We start from the raw sequence: 14,442 nt of genomic DNA on the forward strand, positions 1-14,442 counted from the left end.
CAGTTGGTCCAGATTATCCAATTACACTGGGGCAGCTTTGAGAAAGAAAGGGAGGAAGGGAAGGGCAGTGTAGCACTGGATGCTTTGGGCATAGTACCTGTACTGTGAGAAGAGGTTAGAAAGCACCATTTCCATAGAGGACTGGAGAATTCCAAGAACAATGGAAATTTTGATCTAAAAACATTTAATTTAGAATTGAGGAATGATGATTCTTTGAGCTCCTGAACCAGAATCATAGATGGTCAGCTGTTGATACACCATGGCCATGGTTTGAAAAGCCCTTTCCCTCAGGAACACCAGTGGGAAACTGAGTGATTGCAGGCAGTGTTTATGAAGGTTAGCAGTTTAGCAGGTGGGAATGATGGAAAGGTAGCCCCTTCACTTGGCACACAGTAGGGCCAGTCCTGGAATCAGTATTAGAAGTGAATATTCATGGATAATTCCAATATGCAGGAAGGAGGAGTGCTGTTTGTGTTTGTTGCAGATTGCGGTGGGTGCTAGTGATGCACATGGTGGTGTTACCAGACACAGAGTGGGCCAGTCTGGCTCTCACCCATTTACTGCAGTCTATAGTGTCCTGATTGTTCCTTTCGCATGGCACACCATCTCCCACCTCCAGGAATTTTTCCAGGCTGTCCCCCCCTGCCTGGAAAACTCTGCCTCCTCATGTGTGCCTCCTTGATTTCCTGGCTCCTTTCTAGTGTCAGTTAAAATCCCACTTTCTGCAAGAAGTTTTTCCCAAACCCCCTTAATCTTATTGCATCTCCTGTCTCCAGTTTATCGTCTAAACAGCTTATTTGCACATTACACTAGTTGTTTTTATGTTGCCTCCATTAGGCATCAGCTCTGAAGTCCAGGGAATTCCTGCGCACTCTTAGTTGCAAAACCGATCGTGACCCCCTGGCTTCTGCCTTGTTTTGTACACCCCATGACTTAATAAGTATACCGCAAGCTCCGGGAGAGCAGGGCTTTGCAGTTTTTGGAACCCAAGCTACTGTTGCACAGTAGCCGTTTAAGGCACGTTTATGAGGTACGGCCCCTCCCACTCCAGGGTTCACCGCGGGGCAGTGCCTCCCACGCAGCATGGCCCGGAGTCGCCGGAAGTGGCACGTGCTTCACCCACCCCTGCCCGTTCACCCGCTCACTCACCCCCGCCCCTTTGCCGTCTCACCTCGTGTGTCCCTCCGCTGCCCTCGCGGGGCGGGGCGGGTCGAGGTCGCGCGCCAGAGCGCTTGAAGCCTGATTGGCTGGAAGCGGTCACTTGGCAGCTGGTGATTGGGCGAGCAGGCGCAAGCGCAGTTTAGTCCCGCAGGAGACGCCAGCCTGTTGGCCAGACGCATCTTCGCATCGCAGGGCTTCCATTGATCCACCTTCCACCCAAGTCGGAGAGATGGAACCCTCGTCTATGGAGGAGGCTATGGAAGAGCTGACCGGGGCGGCTGCTCCAAGGCAAGGCTGGGGACCGGGGGCCTGGGTCCTGGGTTAGAATTTGGCTTTTGTTCCACCCCCCTTCTTCCCGTTCCCCCGCCGCCGCGCTAGACCACTCCTAGGGTGGGGGTGGGGGGGCTGGATCCTCCCGTGACTTGGGGGAAACGGCCCCAGCGGCCGTGCACGTCTGGCGCTTTTCCAGAGAAGGAAAATGAGGCAATGCCTAGGAGGCTGGCGGCTGGGCCCGGGAGCCGACGGGAGGGGTGGGGGGGGGGGTTGGTTGGAGTTTCCCGCCAAATTGGTGGCTGGACGGTTTTGGGAGAGAAGCCGGCAGTTTAAGGGTGGGGCTGCACCAAACCAGGACCTCCGCCCCTGCAGGTGGCGGGCGACTCCGCGGCTATCTGGGGAGGTTGAAAGGGAGAGCATTTATGAAGCACCTGCCGTGTGCTAAGAGACTTACGAGAGGTGAAGTCTGGTGGGGAGGGTGGGACGCCATATTTGAACCCAGCTCTTAAACGCTGACGCTCTCCTTTTACGCCTAAAGGCTCCCGAATGCAAGGTCAGAGATGGGGCCGGGACCCCAGATTTCAGGGACAGAGAGAAGACCCCTCCCCTAGTGACCTACCTTGTTGGCAATGAAATTCTAGGTAGAAAAAGCCTTAATTAAGCCCTTTGTGTGCTGAGCACTTTGTGCGCCTGCTCTGCGTAGGTCGCTTGGGTTCCAAAAACACCCTGCAAACCCGGGTTGCCTAATGGAGGCAACATAAAAACAACTAGTGTTGCCGAGATCTCAGAGCCGATGCCTAATGTGTAAACAAGCTATATAGACAATAAACTGAAGGCCCAACTTGAGCTGAGATCCAAGACCCCTCTCTTTACTCCTCCACCCGCCCTCTCCAAATGCAAAAGGGTCCTGTTGTCTGTAAAAAGGTGGTCCTGTAGCACAGTAGATAGACAGTTACAGTCTGGAAAAGCCACCTTTTGGACTGACCCTGTGTATGTTCCTAGACAAATGACTTATATAAACGTGCCGTTTTCCTCTTTAAAAGGGTTAAGAGCATTTGGTTGAGAGTCAGCAAGAATGAGTTGCAATCAATAGTGGTGGGTCCACTGGATAGGAAATGCGAATGACGATGGCTGCAGGGATATTTATTTGTAAAGCGCATTGTAGGTTCCGGAATGCCCCTGGCTGGGGAACTCGAATACGTTCCCAAGGCCTGATAGTCCTGTGAACTGGGATATTCTCGGCTTCCCCAATCAGTGGGGTTAATTTGATACTGGAGAAAGATGCCTTTTGTTTTTGAGGGGGGAATGCAGGACAATTGGGGTTAAGTGACTTGCCCAAGATCATACAGCTAGTGTGTCAAGTGTCTGAGGCCAGATTTGAATTCAGGTCCTCCTGACTCCGGGGCCAGTGCACTACTCACTGCACCACTTAGCGGCTCCTAAACTCCTATTTCTTATAAGCAATCTGGATCTCCCCCCCCCAAAGAAAAGATTAATAAAAGAAATAGGAGTTTAATGAATAGGATTACTTACAAAAAAGGGGCAGTCTAGAGGCTCTCAAAACTAAAACAGTCTCAATGGTGGATTGATTACCACTTGAAGACCCCAAGAAAGCCCAGTGATAATTAGAGAAATCAAAGGGAGGCTATAGAGCACATTGCTGATGATTGGTGGATATTTTTAGTCTCTCCTCAGTAATGGGCTCATTTCTGAGCCTGGGTATTTACCCAATGTTGGGGGATAAAATGCCCAAACACAAACTGGTCATAAACTGGTCGCTGTGTCATATTACGACTATTGGCTGGTCACATTATCTGACTTAAGACTCATTGTCTGAATTATGACTTTAACAGGTCACCGTGTCTGGGCTTCCACCTTTCATAGACTTTAAGCTATGGCTTCCACATCTTACTGCGTTTTATGGCTTTTCCCCGGTGGGGACCTCACACCCACAAACTTTCAGGTGCTCTTTAAATGTTCTTACTGATTTCGAAGTTGATGGTTTTGCAAGGCATAGTGCCTACCTACTTAGAGCTTAATAAATGTTTATTGAGTTGTTCTTTCATTGGCAAACTTTTTTCCTTCTTTGTGTTTTTTAATTCTAATTTTCTCGTGAATTCTAGGCCCAAGAAAACATCTGAAAACAAGGATAGCTCTCAGAGTTCTGAGGCTCCTAGCTTTGCTCAGATGTTGAAGAAGAACTTGCCAGTGCAGCCTTCTCCAACAACACTGGATCTTCCTCTAGGATATGTATCAGCAGAGGAGTACAGTATGTCAAATTTAACTTCCAGAGTTAGAGAAATCACAGGTACTTGGTTTCATTAATACCTCATTCAAAGGAACCTTCAGCTTCAAGGTCACATGTAGCCTTCTAGGTCCTTGGGTGTGGCCTTTTGACTGAGTCCAAGTTTCACAGAACATATCCTTTTATTACAGAGTTTTGTTCTGTGAAGTGTGGATTTAGTCAAAGGGCCACACCTGGACCTAGAGGGCCACATGTGGCCTCAAGGCCATAGCTTCCCCACCCATGACGTGGTTTCTTCAACTTTGCTAATGTCTTTTGTATTCCTTTTAAAGGTCTTCTCTTCCTCTGTACCCTGATGCCACCCCCATGGTCCAGGTCTTTGTCTCTACTCTTAGACCTATAGGTACCAGAATGATAACTAATAAAACATAATAAAAAATATCTTGTAACATTAGTAAATCCCAACTGGCTTTTGTGACCAAATACCTGCCACATTGCTGCAGCCCTGTTCACTCTGGATTTTCTATCATAAACTGATTCTTGGTGCCTTAATTCTTTCCCCCTTCCTTTCCTCAGTATGTAGACTTTTTTTAAAATTTATTTAATATATTTAGTTTTCAGCATTGATTTTCACAAAAGTTTGAACTACAAATTTTTTCCCCATTTCTACCCTCCCCCCACGCCAAGAAGGCATATATTCTGGTTGCCCCGTTGCCCAGTCAGCCCTTCCATCTGTCACCACACTCCCCTCCCACCCCCCTTTCCCTTCTTCTCTTGTAGGGCAAGATAAATTTCTATGCCCCATTGCCTGTGTCTCTTATTTCCTGGTTGCATGCAAAAACTGTTTTTTGTTGTTGTTTTTTGAATGTCTGTTTTTAAAACTCTGAGTTCCAAATTCTCTCCCCTCTTCCCTCCCCACCCACCCTCCCTAAGAAGGCAAGCAATTCAACATAGGCCACATGAGTATCATTATGTATAACCCTTCCACAATACTCATGTTGTGAAAGATTAACTATGTTTTGCTCCTTCCTAACCTATCCCCCTTTATTGAATTTTCTCTCTTGACCCTGTCCCTTTTCAAAAGTGTTTGTTTTTGATTACCTCCTCGCCCCGTCTGCCCTCCCTTCTATCATCCCCCCTTTTTTATCTTCTTCCTCCTTCTTTCCTGTGTGGTAAGATACCCAATTGAGTGTGTATGGTATTCCCTCCTCAGATCAAATCCGACAAGAGCAAGATTTACTCATTCCCCCTCACCTGCCCCCTCTTCCCTTCCTACAGAACCACTTTTTCTTGCCACTTTTATGCGAGATAATTTACCCCATTCTATCTCTCCCTTTCTCCCTCTCTCAATATATTCCTCTCTTACCCCTTAAATTGATTTTTTTTTAGATATCATCCCTTCATATTCAACTCACCCTGTGCCCTTTGTGTGGGTGTGTGGGTAGGTGTGTGTATACATATATACATACGTAGAGACACACATATGTGTATAGATGTATATACATTTTATATTATGTATGCATATTCCTTTCAGCTACTATGATACTGAGGTCTCGTGAATCATACACATCATCTTTCTATGTAGGAATGTAAACAAAACAGTTCAACTTTAGGAAGTCCCTTATGATTTCTCTTTGTTGTTTACCTTTTCATGCTTCTCTTCATTCTTGTGTTTGAAAGTCAAATTTTCTATTCAGCTCTGGTCTTTTCACTGAGAAAACTTGAAAGTCCTCTATTTTATTGAAACTCCATATTTTGCTGTGGAGCATGATACTCCGTTTTGCTGGGTAGGTGATTCTTGGTTTTAATCCTAGCTCCATTGACCTCTGGAATATCATATTCCAATCCCTTCAGTCCCTTAATGTGGAAGCTGCCAGATCCTGGGTTATCCTGATTGTTTTTCCACAATATTCAAATTGTTTCTTTCTGGCTGCTTGCAGTATTTTCTCCTTGACCTGGGAGCTCTGGAATTTGGCGACAAAGTTCCTAGGAGTCGTCTTTTTGGGAACTATTTGAGGAGGCGATCTGTGGATTCTTTCAATTTCTATTTTACCCTCTGGCTGTAGAATATCAGGGCAATTCTCCTTGATAATTTCTTGGAAGGTGATATCTAGGATCATTTTTTGATCATGGCTTTCAGGTAGTCCAATAATTTTTTTAAATTTATTTATTTAACATATTTAGTTTTCAGCATTGATTTTCACAAGAGTTTGAATTACGAATTTTCTCCCCATTTCTACCCTCCCCCCATTCCGAGATGACGTATATTCTGGTTGCCCTGTTCCCTATTCAGCCCTCCCTTCTGTCACCCCACTCCCCTCCCATCCCCTTTTCCCTTCCTTTCTTGTAGGGCAAGATAAATTTCTACTCCCCATTGCCTGTGTATCTTATTTTCTAGTTGCCTGCAAAAGCTTTTTTTTGTTTGTTTTTGAACATCTGTTTTTAAAACTTTGAGTTCCAAATTCTCTCCCCTCTTCCCTTCCCACCCACCCTCCCTATGAAGTCAAGCAATTCAACATAGGCCACATGTGTATCATTATGTATAACCCTTCCACAATACTCATGTTGTGAAAGACTAACTATATTTTGCTCCTTCCCAACTCATCCCCCTTTATTGAATTTACTCCCTTGACCCTGTCCGCTTTCCAAAGTGTTTGTTTTTGATTACCTCCACCCCATCTGCCCTCCCCTCCATCATCCCCCCCCCTTTTTTTAAATCTTCTTCCCTCTTCTTTCCTGTGGGGTAAGATACCCAATTGAGTATGTATGGTATTCCCTCCTCAGGCCAAATTTGATGAGAGCAAGATTCACTCATTCCCCCCTCACCTGCCCTCTCCCCTCCTCCCACAGAACTGCTTCCTCTTGCCACCTTTATTCGAGATAATCCACCCCATTCTATCTCTCCCTATCTCCCTCTCTCAATATATTCCTCTCTCATCCCTTAATTTGATTTTATTTCTTTTAGATATCTTCCCTTCATCTTCAACTCACCCTGTGTCCACGCTCCCTCTCTCTCCATATATATATACACATACATGTATAAATACATGCACATTCACATATATATATGTATATATATATATACATAAACATATATATGCATATTCCTTTCAGCTACTATGATATTGAGGTCTCATGAATCATACCCATCATCTTTCTATGTAGGAATGTAAACAAAACAGTTCAACTTTAGGAAGTCTCTTATGATTTCTCTTTCTTGTTTACCTATTCATGCTTCTCTTGATTCTTGTGTTTGAAAGTCAAATTTTCTATTCAGCTCCGGTCTTTTCACTGAGAAAGTTTGAAAGTCCTCTATTCTATTGGAAATCCATATTTTGCCTTGGAGCATGATACTCAGTTTTGCTGGGTAGGTGATTCTAGGTTTTAATCCTAGCTCCATTGACCTCTGGAATATCGTATTCCAAGCCCTTCGATCTCTTAATGTAGAAGCTGCCAGATCTTGGGTTATTCTTATTGGGTTTCCACAATACTCAAATTGTTTCTTTCTGGCTGCTTGCAGTATTTTCTCCTTGATCTGGGAGCTCTGGAATTTGGCGACAATATTCCTAGGAGATTTCTTTTTGGGATCTATTTGAGGAGGCGATCGATGGATTCTTTCAATTTCTATTTTGTCCTGTGGCTCTAGAATATCAGGGCAGTTCTCCTTGATAATTTCTTGAAAGATGATATCTAGGCTCTTTTTTTCGATCATGGCTTTCAGGTAGTCCAATAATTTTTAAATTATCTCTCCTGGATCTATTTTCCAGGTCAATGGTTTTTCCAATGAGATATTTCACATTGTCTTCCATTTTTTCATTCCTTTGGTTCTGTTTTATAATATCTTGATTTCTCACAAAGTCACTAGCTTCCACTTGCTCCAATCTCATTTTTAAGGTAGTATTTTCTTGAGTGGTCTTTTGGACCTCCTTTTCCATTTGGCTAATTCTGCCTTTCAAGGCATTCTTCTCCTCATTGGCTTTTTGGAGCTCTTTTGCCATTTGAGTTAGTCTATTTTTTAAAGTGTTGTTTTCTTCAATATGTTTTTTCAGTATTTTTTTGGGTCTCCTTTAGCAAGTCATTGCCTTGTTTTTCATGGTTTTCTTGCATCATTCTCATTTCCCTTCCCAATTTTTCCTCTACTTCTCTAACTTGCTTTTCCAACTCCTTTTTGAGCTCTTCCATGGCCTGAAACCAGTTCATGTTTTTCTTGGAGGCTTTTGGAGTAGGCTCTTGCACTTTGTTGACTTCTTCAGGCTGTATGTTTTGGTGTTCTTTGTCACCAAGGAAAGATTCCAAGGTCTGAGTCTGAATCTGAGTCCGTTTTTGCTTCCTGGCCATGTTCCCAGCCAACTTACTTGACCCTTGAGTTTTTCTTCGGGGTATGACTGCTTGTAGAGCAAAAATTACTTTGTTCCAAGCTTGAGGGGATGTGCCATTGATTTCACAGCTATTTCTATACAGCCAGCTCTGCCACCCCAGCACTCCTCCTTCCTCAAGAACCACCAACACGGACCTGATGCAAATCTTCAGCAGGCTCTTCCCTCATGCTCTGATCCGCCACTTAATTCCTCCCATCAGGTGGGCTTCGGGCCGGAAGTAACTGCAGCTGTAGTTCTTTAGCTGCACCTCCCCCGCTTCCCCTGGGGCGGTGGCTGAACTGTGTACTCTGTCCCTGCAGCTTTTCCCACTAACCTTCTCTGTTGTCTACGGTGTTTGTGGGTTGAGAAGTCTGGTAACTGCCACAGCTCACTGATTCAGGGCGCTAGGGCACGTTCTGCCCGGCTCCTGGTCTGGCTGGTCCTGCTGCCTCCCACGCTGAGCTCTGCTCCCCTCCACTCCGTGTGCGATAGACCTCACCCAGCAACCATCCAGGCTGTCCTGGGCTGGATCCCTGCTTGCCTCTGCTATTTCGTGGGTTCTGCAGTTCTAGAATTTGTTCAGAGCCGTTTTTTATAGGTTTTTGGAGGGATGTGGTGGGGAGCTCACTCAAGTCCCTGCTTTCCAGCTGCCATCTTGGCTCCACCCCCCAGAAGTCCCACGGTATGTAGACTTTATACTCAGCTGCCTCATTGAGCTTACTTTTTACAAGCTCCACTTTCACTTGCTCATTTCCTTTTTCAAAAGCCTTAAGTGACTACCTATTGCCTCTGGTTCTCTAAAAGCCTGAGTTGTTCTTGAAAGCCCTTCCCAGTCAGGTCAGACCCTGGGATGGCACAGATATCGACATAAATCCTTGGCTGCCCTGGCTATGCCTCATACATGGCATGGTGGGAGGAACCCTAACTTCAGAGGACCTGGATTCACATACTGCCCCAGGTGCTTCCTACTTGTGTAACCTCCTGGGCCTCAGTTCCTCATTTGTGACATTTTTATACTACCTGTCCTTTGAGGATCATATAATATGATGTAATACTCGTAGCACTTAGAAAAAGAAGCTGTTGTCACTGAAAGCCAGCATTGCTTCATCAAAAAGAGGTTTGTAAGGTGAACTTGGCTTCATCTTTTGACAGGGTTCCTGTCATGGTTGATAAACAAAATATGATAGCTGGAATCTACTTAGATTTCATTTGACAGAGTCTCCTTGTGGAGAAGATGGAGAAAGACTAGAAGATAGAACAGTTATTGGGGGGGATTCAGATCTGACCAGACCCAGAGTCTTCACTGGTGGAATGTCACAGGAATGGCCGTGTGTATGTGTCATGTGTGTGTGTGCCCATGCGTGTGTGTGCATGTGCCTGCACCATTTTTGTCAGTGACTACTAGGCATACTTGTCATATTTTATTTTAGTATGAAGCTTGGAGAGATAACCAATGCATTGGGTCAGGGGTGTCAGATTCATATAGAATAAGATCATTGGGAGTCTCAAGATCAACTTAGAAAATCACATATTAACAATATCAATGTTCTATTGTATGTTTATCTTGCTAAATGTTTTATCAGTTCATCAACATCTGGTTTGAGCAGTGAGTTTGACAAATTCGGTATCCGAAAAGATCTCAGAAGGCTAGAGAATGGGCTGAGTCTCATAAGATGAAATTTTGTTTATCTATGTGTATATATAATACACATTACTTATATTTCTATACTTGGGTTTTTTTTTACGACTAATGCAAGTTGGGGAGTTGTGGTTAACAAGTTCATTGTTAGAATTCTAATGAGAAAGAATTGCAAGGTCCCTGTGCGTCACCAGTATGACATGACAGGTTACTCTAGTTTGATCTGTGCATGCCTGTGATCCATCCTCCATACCAGGGTAGCTTGACATACTAGCTTAACCTAGGGAAGCCACCAAATGGAATGTGTGACTGACCCAGGGGTTACTGATCATGTGGTAAGGGAAGGGGGCTGGTAGAGGGTGGCCAAAGTATTGCTATCCTCACTTCTGTCCTTGTCCTACTACTGTCCTGCATCCCATACCCAGCAGGGAAAGGTTCTAGCGAAAGGGGCCAGGCAGAGTTCTGGGCTACAGGAACCTGTCACAAGAGCCTTATGGCTTCTGAAAACAAATGACAGTAAGGGAAAAAAAACTGTCATTTGAAGCTGTTCAAAAGTAGGAGGGGCTGCCTTTCATGTGGCAGACATGTTCTGGAAGCAGAGGCTGGATCAGGAGTGGTTGGTGTGGTTCTAGAAGAGATCCTTGGTCACTTCTAGACTGGACTAGATGGTCTTTAGGCCATAGGATTGTAGAAATTGAGCTGGAAGGGACCAACCCCCTAGTTTTACAGATGGGTAAACGGAGGTTTAGGCATGTGAAATGACCTCTACAAGGTCATGTCAGTGCCTGGTCCTGGGCCTCTTGACCACCAAGGCTGTACTGCCCACTGGAATGCAGATCTGAGATTCTCTGAGACACAAGGGATGGTATGGGGGCAGAGGGGATAGAAGTGATATTTGGATTGCATTTTAAAGTATGTACCTTGATGTAAAAGTATAACATTTTGTGGGTGAAATAACTGAGTTCCAGTTTCCCCATCTGTAAAATGTGCTAGATGAACTAGAGCACCAGATTTCTAACAGCTGTAAAATTCGGTAACTATTAATTGAATGAGGTAATCTTGATATTTATCATTACCTTTCTTGCAATTAAATGCTATCATAGATTGTGCTTAGAGTGCCAGAATAGTTAGTCAGCACTCTCTTGTCTAAATTAGCAGAGCATATGTGATTGAATTTTATGTATCTAGATCTAACATCAGCATTGATTTTTGGGACTAGAGGAAAAGAAATCTCGAAGGGAGGGCTTTAGGCTTTTTATTCTGCTTCTTCATCATTTTTTTAAACTGACTTGAAGCTGTTGTTTGTTCTTTTTTTTTTTTGGTAACTTTCCAGAAACACTGCTTGCCAAAATACGCCTGCCCAAGCCAAATACTGTCCGTGCAAAGAAGATTCCCAAGAAATTCATCATGAAGTACAAATGTGGGGAGATCAATCCAGTGTCGGCCCTCCATCAGTTTGCGCAAATGAAGCATGTGAAACTTGACCTTAAGGAAACTGTAACAACAGGCAAGTGCTTGCTAAAGTTGTCTGTACTTGTCACAGAAAGTAAAATGAATGAATGAAGTACCAGTTAGGAAGTGCTTTTAATGTGTTGAGCAGTGTACTAGGCACAAGAAGAGCAAGACAAGCTGCTCCTCTTGTGATGGGGAGATGGGGAAACGTGAAACATAGTGGAGTTTTCAGCTGCAAGTCGGAGGGAAGGCCCCAATATTCTTGGGGATGGGGAGAGGAACCATTGGTTGAACCATTGGCAGGGCTGAGGGCTTTGGGGACCAGACCTCTCTTTTTTGGTTCATTAGGAACTGTGGTTACTGGGGTTTGGCTGGGGGGTGGCTTACAGTATCTACCAAGGCAGTTGCCAAGTAGCAATTTCTTGGGTTCCTTACCTGAGCAGTGACTTTAAAGGCAATGGTGCTGTTTAATATGATGGCCCTGTTGCTGTGGTTACCCCATTGCTAGGGTTAGGCAGAAGGCTTTTCTAGATAACATTAAGCAGCTTTAACATCCTTTTTTTTTAAAAGTTAACATTCTTTTTAAAATTTTTAATTTTTCCCAATTGCAGGTAAAAAACATTGTTTAACATTCATTTTTAAAAATTTTGAGTTTCCAGTTCTCTTCCTCTCTCCTTCGCCTCCCTCCTCATTGAGAAGGCAAGCAATTTGGTATAGGTTATATGTATGTAATCATGCAAAACATATTTCTATGTTATGTTGTGAAAGAAAACAGACAAAAAAAACCCTACAAAAATAAAATTGAAAAAAAACCAAGATGCTTCGATCTGCATTCTGCTCCATCAGTTTTTCCATTTTTCATCGTGAGTCCTTTGGAATTGTCTTGGATCATTGTACTGCTGAGAGCAGCTAAGTTTGACCTCCTTTTGTTGCCGTTTGAGTTTTAAGCCTTCTCAGTTTCTGAAGGTGTTAAATTCCACAATTTGTGGATACTTAGACTAAAGTGCTTGTTTCTGGGTATAAAATCTGTGTACTTGTACAGGAGAAGTGTATGCATAGTTCCTCAGTATCCGGACCTATTATTGTAATGCAGGAAATATCACGTGGTTCAAGTGCAGGTTTGGCATGGAGCTTAATTATGGTCACTTGTTTCAGCAACATCTGGGAACTCAAAAAAGCAGCATTTGTATTATCTGTATCTTCTAAGGAAGGCGCATGGTATAGTAATGCTTGTCAGTTCTTTCATTTCATTTCCCTTTTGTCATTCATTCAAAAAGTTTTGTTAAACACATACTAGGTCCTTAGGCACTGAGCATACAAAGACAAAGTCCAGAAAAATCCCTTCCCACAAGGTGCTTATATTCATTCAGTTGGAGAGAACAATATATATGCCTCTAAGTCAATACAAAGTAATTTGGAAGTCAGGGAGGGCAGAAATAATTGGAGTGGTTGGTAGGTTGAATTCACACCAAGGACAGATAGGGTTGGTGTAGCTCTCAGCTGGCATGTGTGATGGAGAGCTTCCTCTGTCAGCTGGATGAGCTAGAGTCCCACTGGCCCAGACTCTGCAGGATGCATGTTGGAGAGGGGAGAACATTTGGAACTCAAAAACTTGTGGAACTGAGTGTTGTAAACTAAAAATAAGAAATTTTAAAAAAGAAAAGTGAGTATGCGGACTTTGACATTTTGGCTGACAGAGTAACGCACTCTAAACGTTTAAATGAATAGAGTTAACTTTAGCTGAATGTGGGAGGGACTGCCTTGGGAGTTAGGGGGTTCCTTTCCCTGCAGGTCTTGAAGCGATGTCTGTATCACCATTTCCTGGAGATGTTGTCAAGGGGATTCTCAGTCAGGAACAAGTTGGGCTTGATAGCCTCTGAGATTCCTTTCTACTCTGAGATTTTATGATTCCAAGTAAAGAAAGATAATTGGCTAAAAATTATCCCACAAGTGTTACTGACAAATCTATTTAAATTGTTTTTAAACAGCAACATGGACTTAATGCTGTCTTATTTTTAGGAGAATTTTTCTAAACAGGAAAAATAAATTGCTAATTACTTTCATATCAATAATAATTTCTTTCTTTTGACCAATTTGACCAGATTTCGATAATTGTATTCACAGTTGAATTCATACCCATGTCCCTGGATATTTCTTTCAGGTAATGTTAAGGGCTATTTTGCCTTTTGTGCTGTGGTGAATGGTATTCAGTATAAGACTGGACTGGGACAAAATAAAAAAGAGTCTCGCTCCAATGCGGCCAAGCTTGCCCTTGATGAGCTTTTGCTGTTGGAGGATCCTGAACCAAGTGATGTAGGAACCTCAGGTGAGTGCTCCTGTCATCTCTCCCTCCCCCTTCCCCTTCTGTCTCCCCCACCTCTCCCTCCTCCTCTCTCTCCCCTCTGTCCCTCTTTCCCCTCCTCTGTCCCTCTTTCCCTCCTCTCTCCTCAATCCATTCCTCCTCCCCTCCTGCCTCCCATAGATAAATACATAGAGACTGGGCCTGTTATTTCATTGGGGTAGGGAGCCTCTAGTGAGGAACTTCTCAACCAAGCCTATGCCTATTCTGTCATTATTACTGGTTCATACTTTCTTTTATATTCAAGCTTGGTTAAATCTCCTTTCTTGCATTTGAAAAAAATCTGAGCTAATCATAGAGCTTCCTGTATAGCTCTGTTGGTTTCTTCAGAGGGCTCTTTGGGATTGTATAGTCAGGGTATCTTCCTTCTCCCTCCTTTAAGAAATTATTCTATCCAGGTGTGCCTTGAGTGTGTGTGTATGTATGTATGTACATACACAGACACATGTATATACACACACACACACGTGAAATTATATTGTTGGTCAGAATGAAGGTCAGAGTAGCATGTATTGTACTTACCGTGGTTACTTCCTCTCTCTTTTAATTGTAGCTCACTTGGCTTGACCATTTTGGCCTGAAGTCCTTAATGAGATCTCCTAGACAGAAATCCCAAAGCAACTGTTTTCTCCTTCCTGAGTTATTCCCTATGGTGGCCTATGTTGACCTGATTCTCAAAAATAGTGATGTCATCAGCTATGAAGAACAACAATGGAGAGCTAAAAATTATAGAGAAGCAACTAGAAAGCTAGAAAAGTAAGCCCAGCTGTTTTCCCACCAAAGACTTGTAATAAGTGAATATATGCATGTAGTACTGTTTTTTCATGTGTATATACATGTTACATGGTTAATAAACTGCAAATGAAAAAGAAAATAGCTTTAGTTTTCTGTTCTTGTACAAATGCTATTTTATACAAACTGCTTTTTGCTGTGATGTTTTATATACTACTGCATT

At 43.4% G+C, this 14,442-nt stretch overlaps 2 protein-coding genes across 2 annotated transcripts in view; one reads left to right on the forward strand and one right to left on the reverse strand.

Annotated features, from left to right (window-relative positions):
• Positions 1 to 1,340, reverse strand: part of LOC118833201 (MAGUK p55 subfamily member 6-like) — a 109,801-nt gene extending 108,461 nt beyond the window's left edge. The window contains exon 1 of the mRNA XM_036740581.1: positions 1,172 to 1,340. Coding sequence (XP_036596476.1) covers positions 1,172 to 1,340 — 169 coding nt within the window. The remainder of the gene's footprint in view (positions 1 to 1,171) is intronic.
• A 50-nt stretch (positions 1,341 to 1,390) lies between these two features.
• Positions 1,391 to 14,075, forward strand: LOC118833203 (adenosine deaminase domain-containing protein 1-like). Its single transcript, XM_036740582.1, has 6 exons — positions 1,391 to 1,449; positions 1,973 to 1,987; positions 3,558 to 3,740; positions 10,996 to 11,183; positions 13,290 to 13,454; positions 14,041 to 14,075. Exons 1-6 carry the CDS (start codon positions 1,391 to 1,393, stop codon positions 14,052 to 14,054), a joined length of 624 nt encoding a protein of 207 aa, XP_036596477.1. The 3' UTR covers positions 14,055 to 14,075.
• Positions 14,076 to 14,442: the final 367 nt, after the last annotated feature.

The sequence above is a fragment of the Trichosurus vulpecula genome (assembly GCF_011100635.1).
Source record: "Trichosurus vulpecula isolate mTriVul1 chromosome X unlocalized genomic scaffold, mTriVul1.pri SUPER_X_unloc_3, whole genome shotgun sequence".
Lineage (NCBI taxonomy): Eukaryota > Metazoa > Chordata > Mammalia > Diprotodontia > Phalangeridae > Trichosurus > Trichosurus vulpecula.

Coding starts and splice junctions, on each gene's coding strand:
- LOC118833203 (XM_036740582.1), top strand. CDS start 1,391: ATGGAACCCTCGTCTATGGAGGAGGCTATGGAAGAGCTGACCGGGGCG. Junction 3,741..10,995: donor TCCAGAGTTAGAGAAATCAC/AGGTACTTGGTT, acceptor CTTTTTTTTTTT/TGGTAACTTTCCAGAAACAC. Junction 11,184..13,289: donor TAAGGAAACTGTAACAACAG/GCAAGTGCTTGC, acceptor TATTTCTTTCAG/GTAATGTTAAGGGCTATTTT.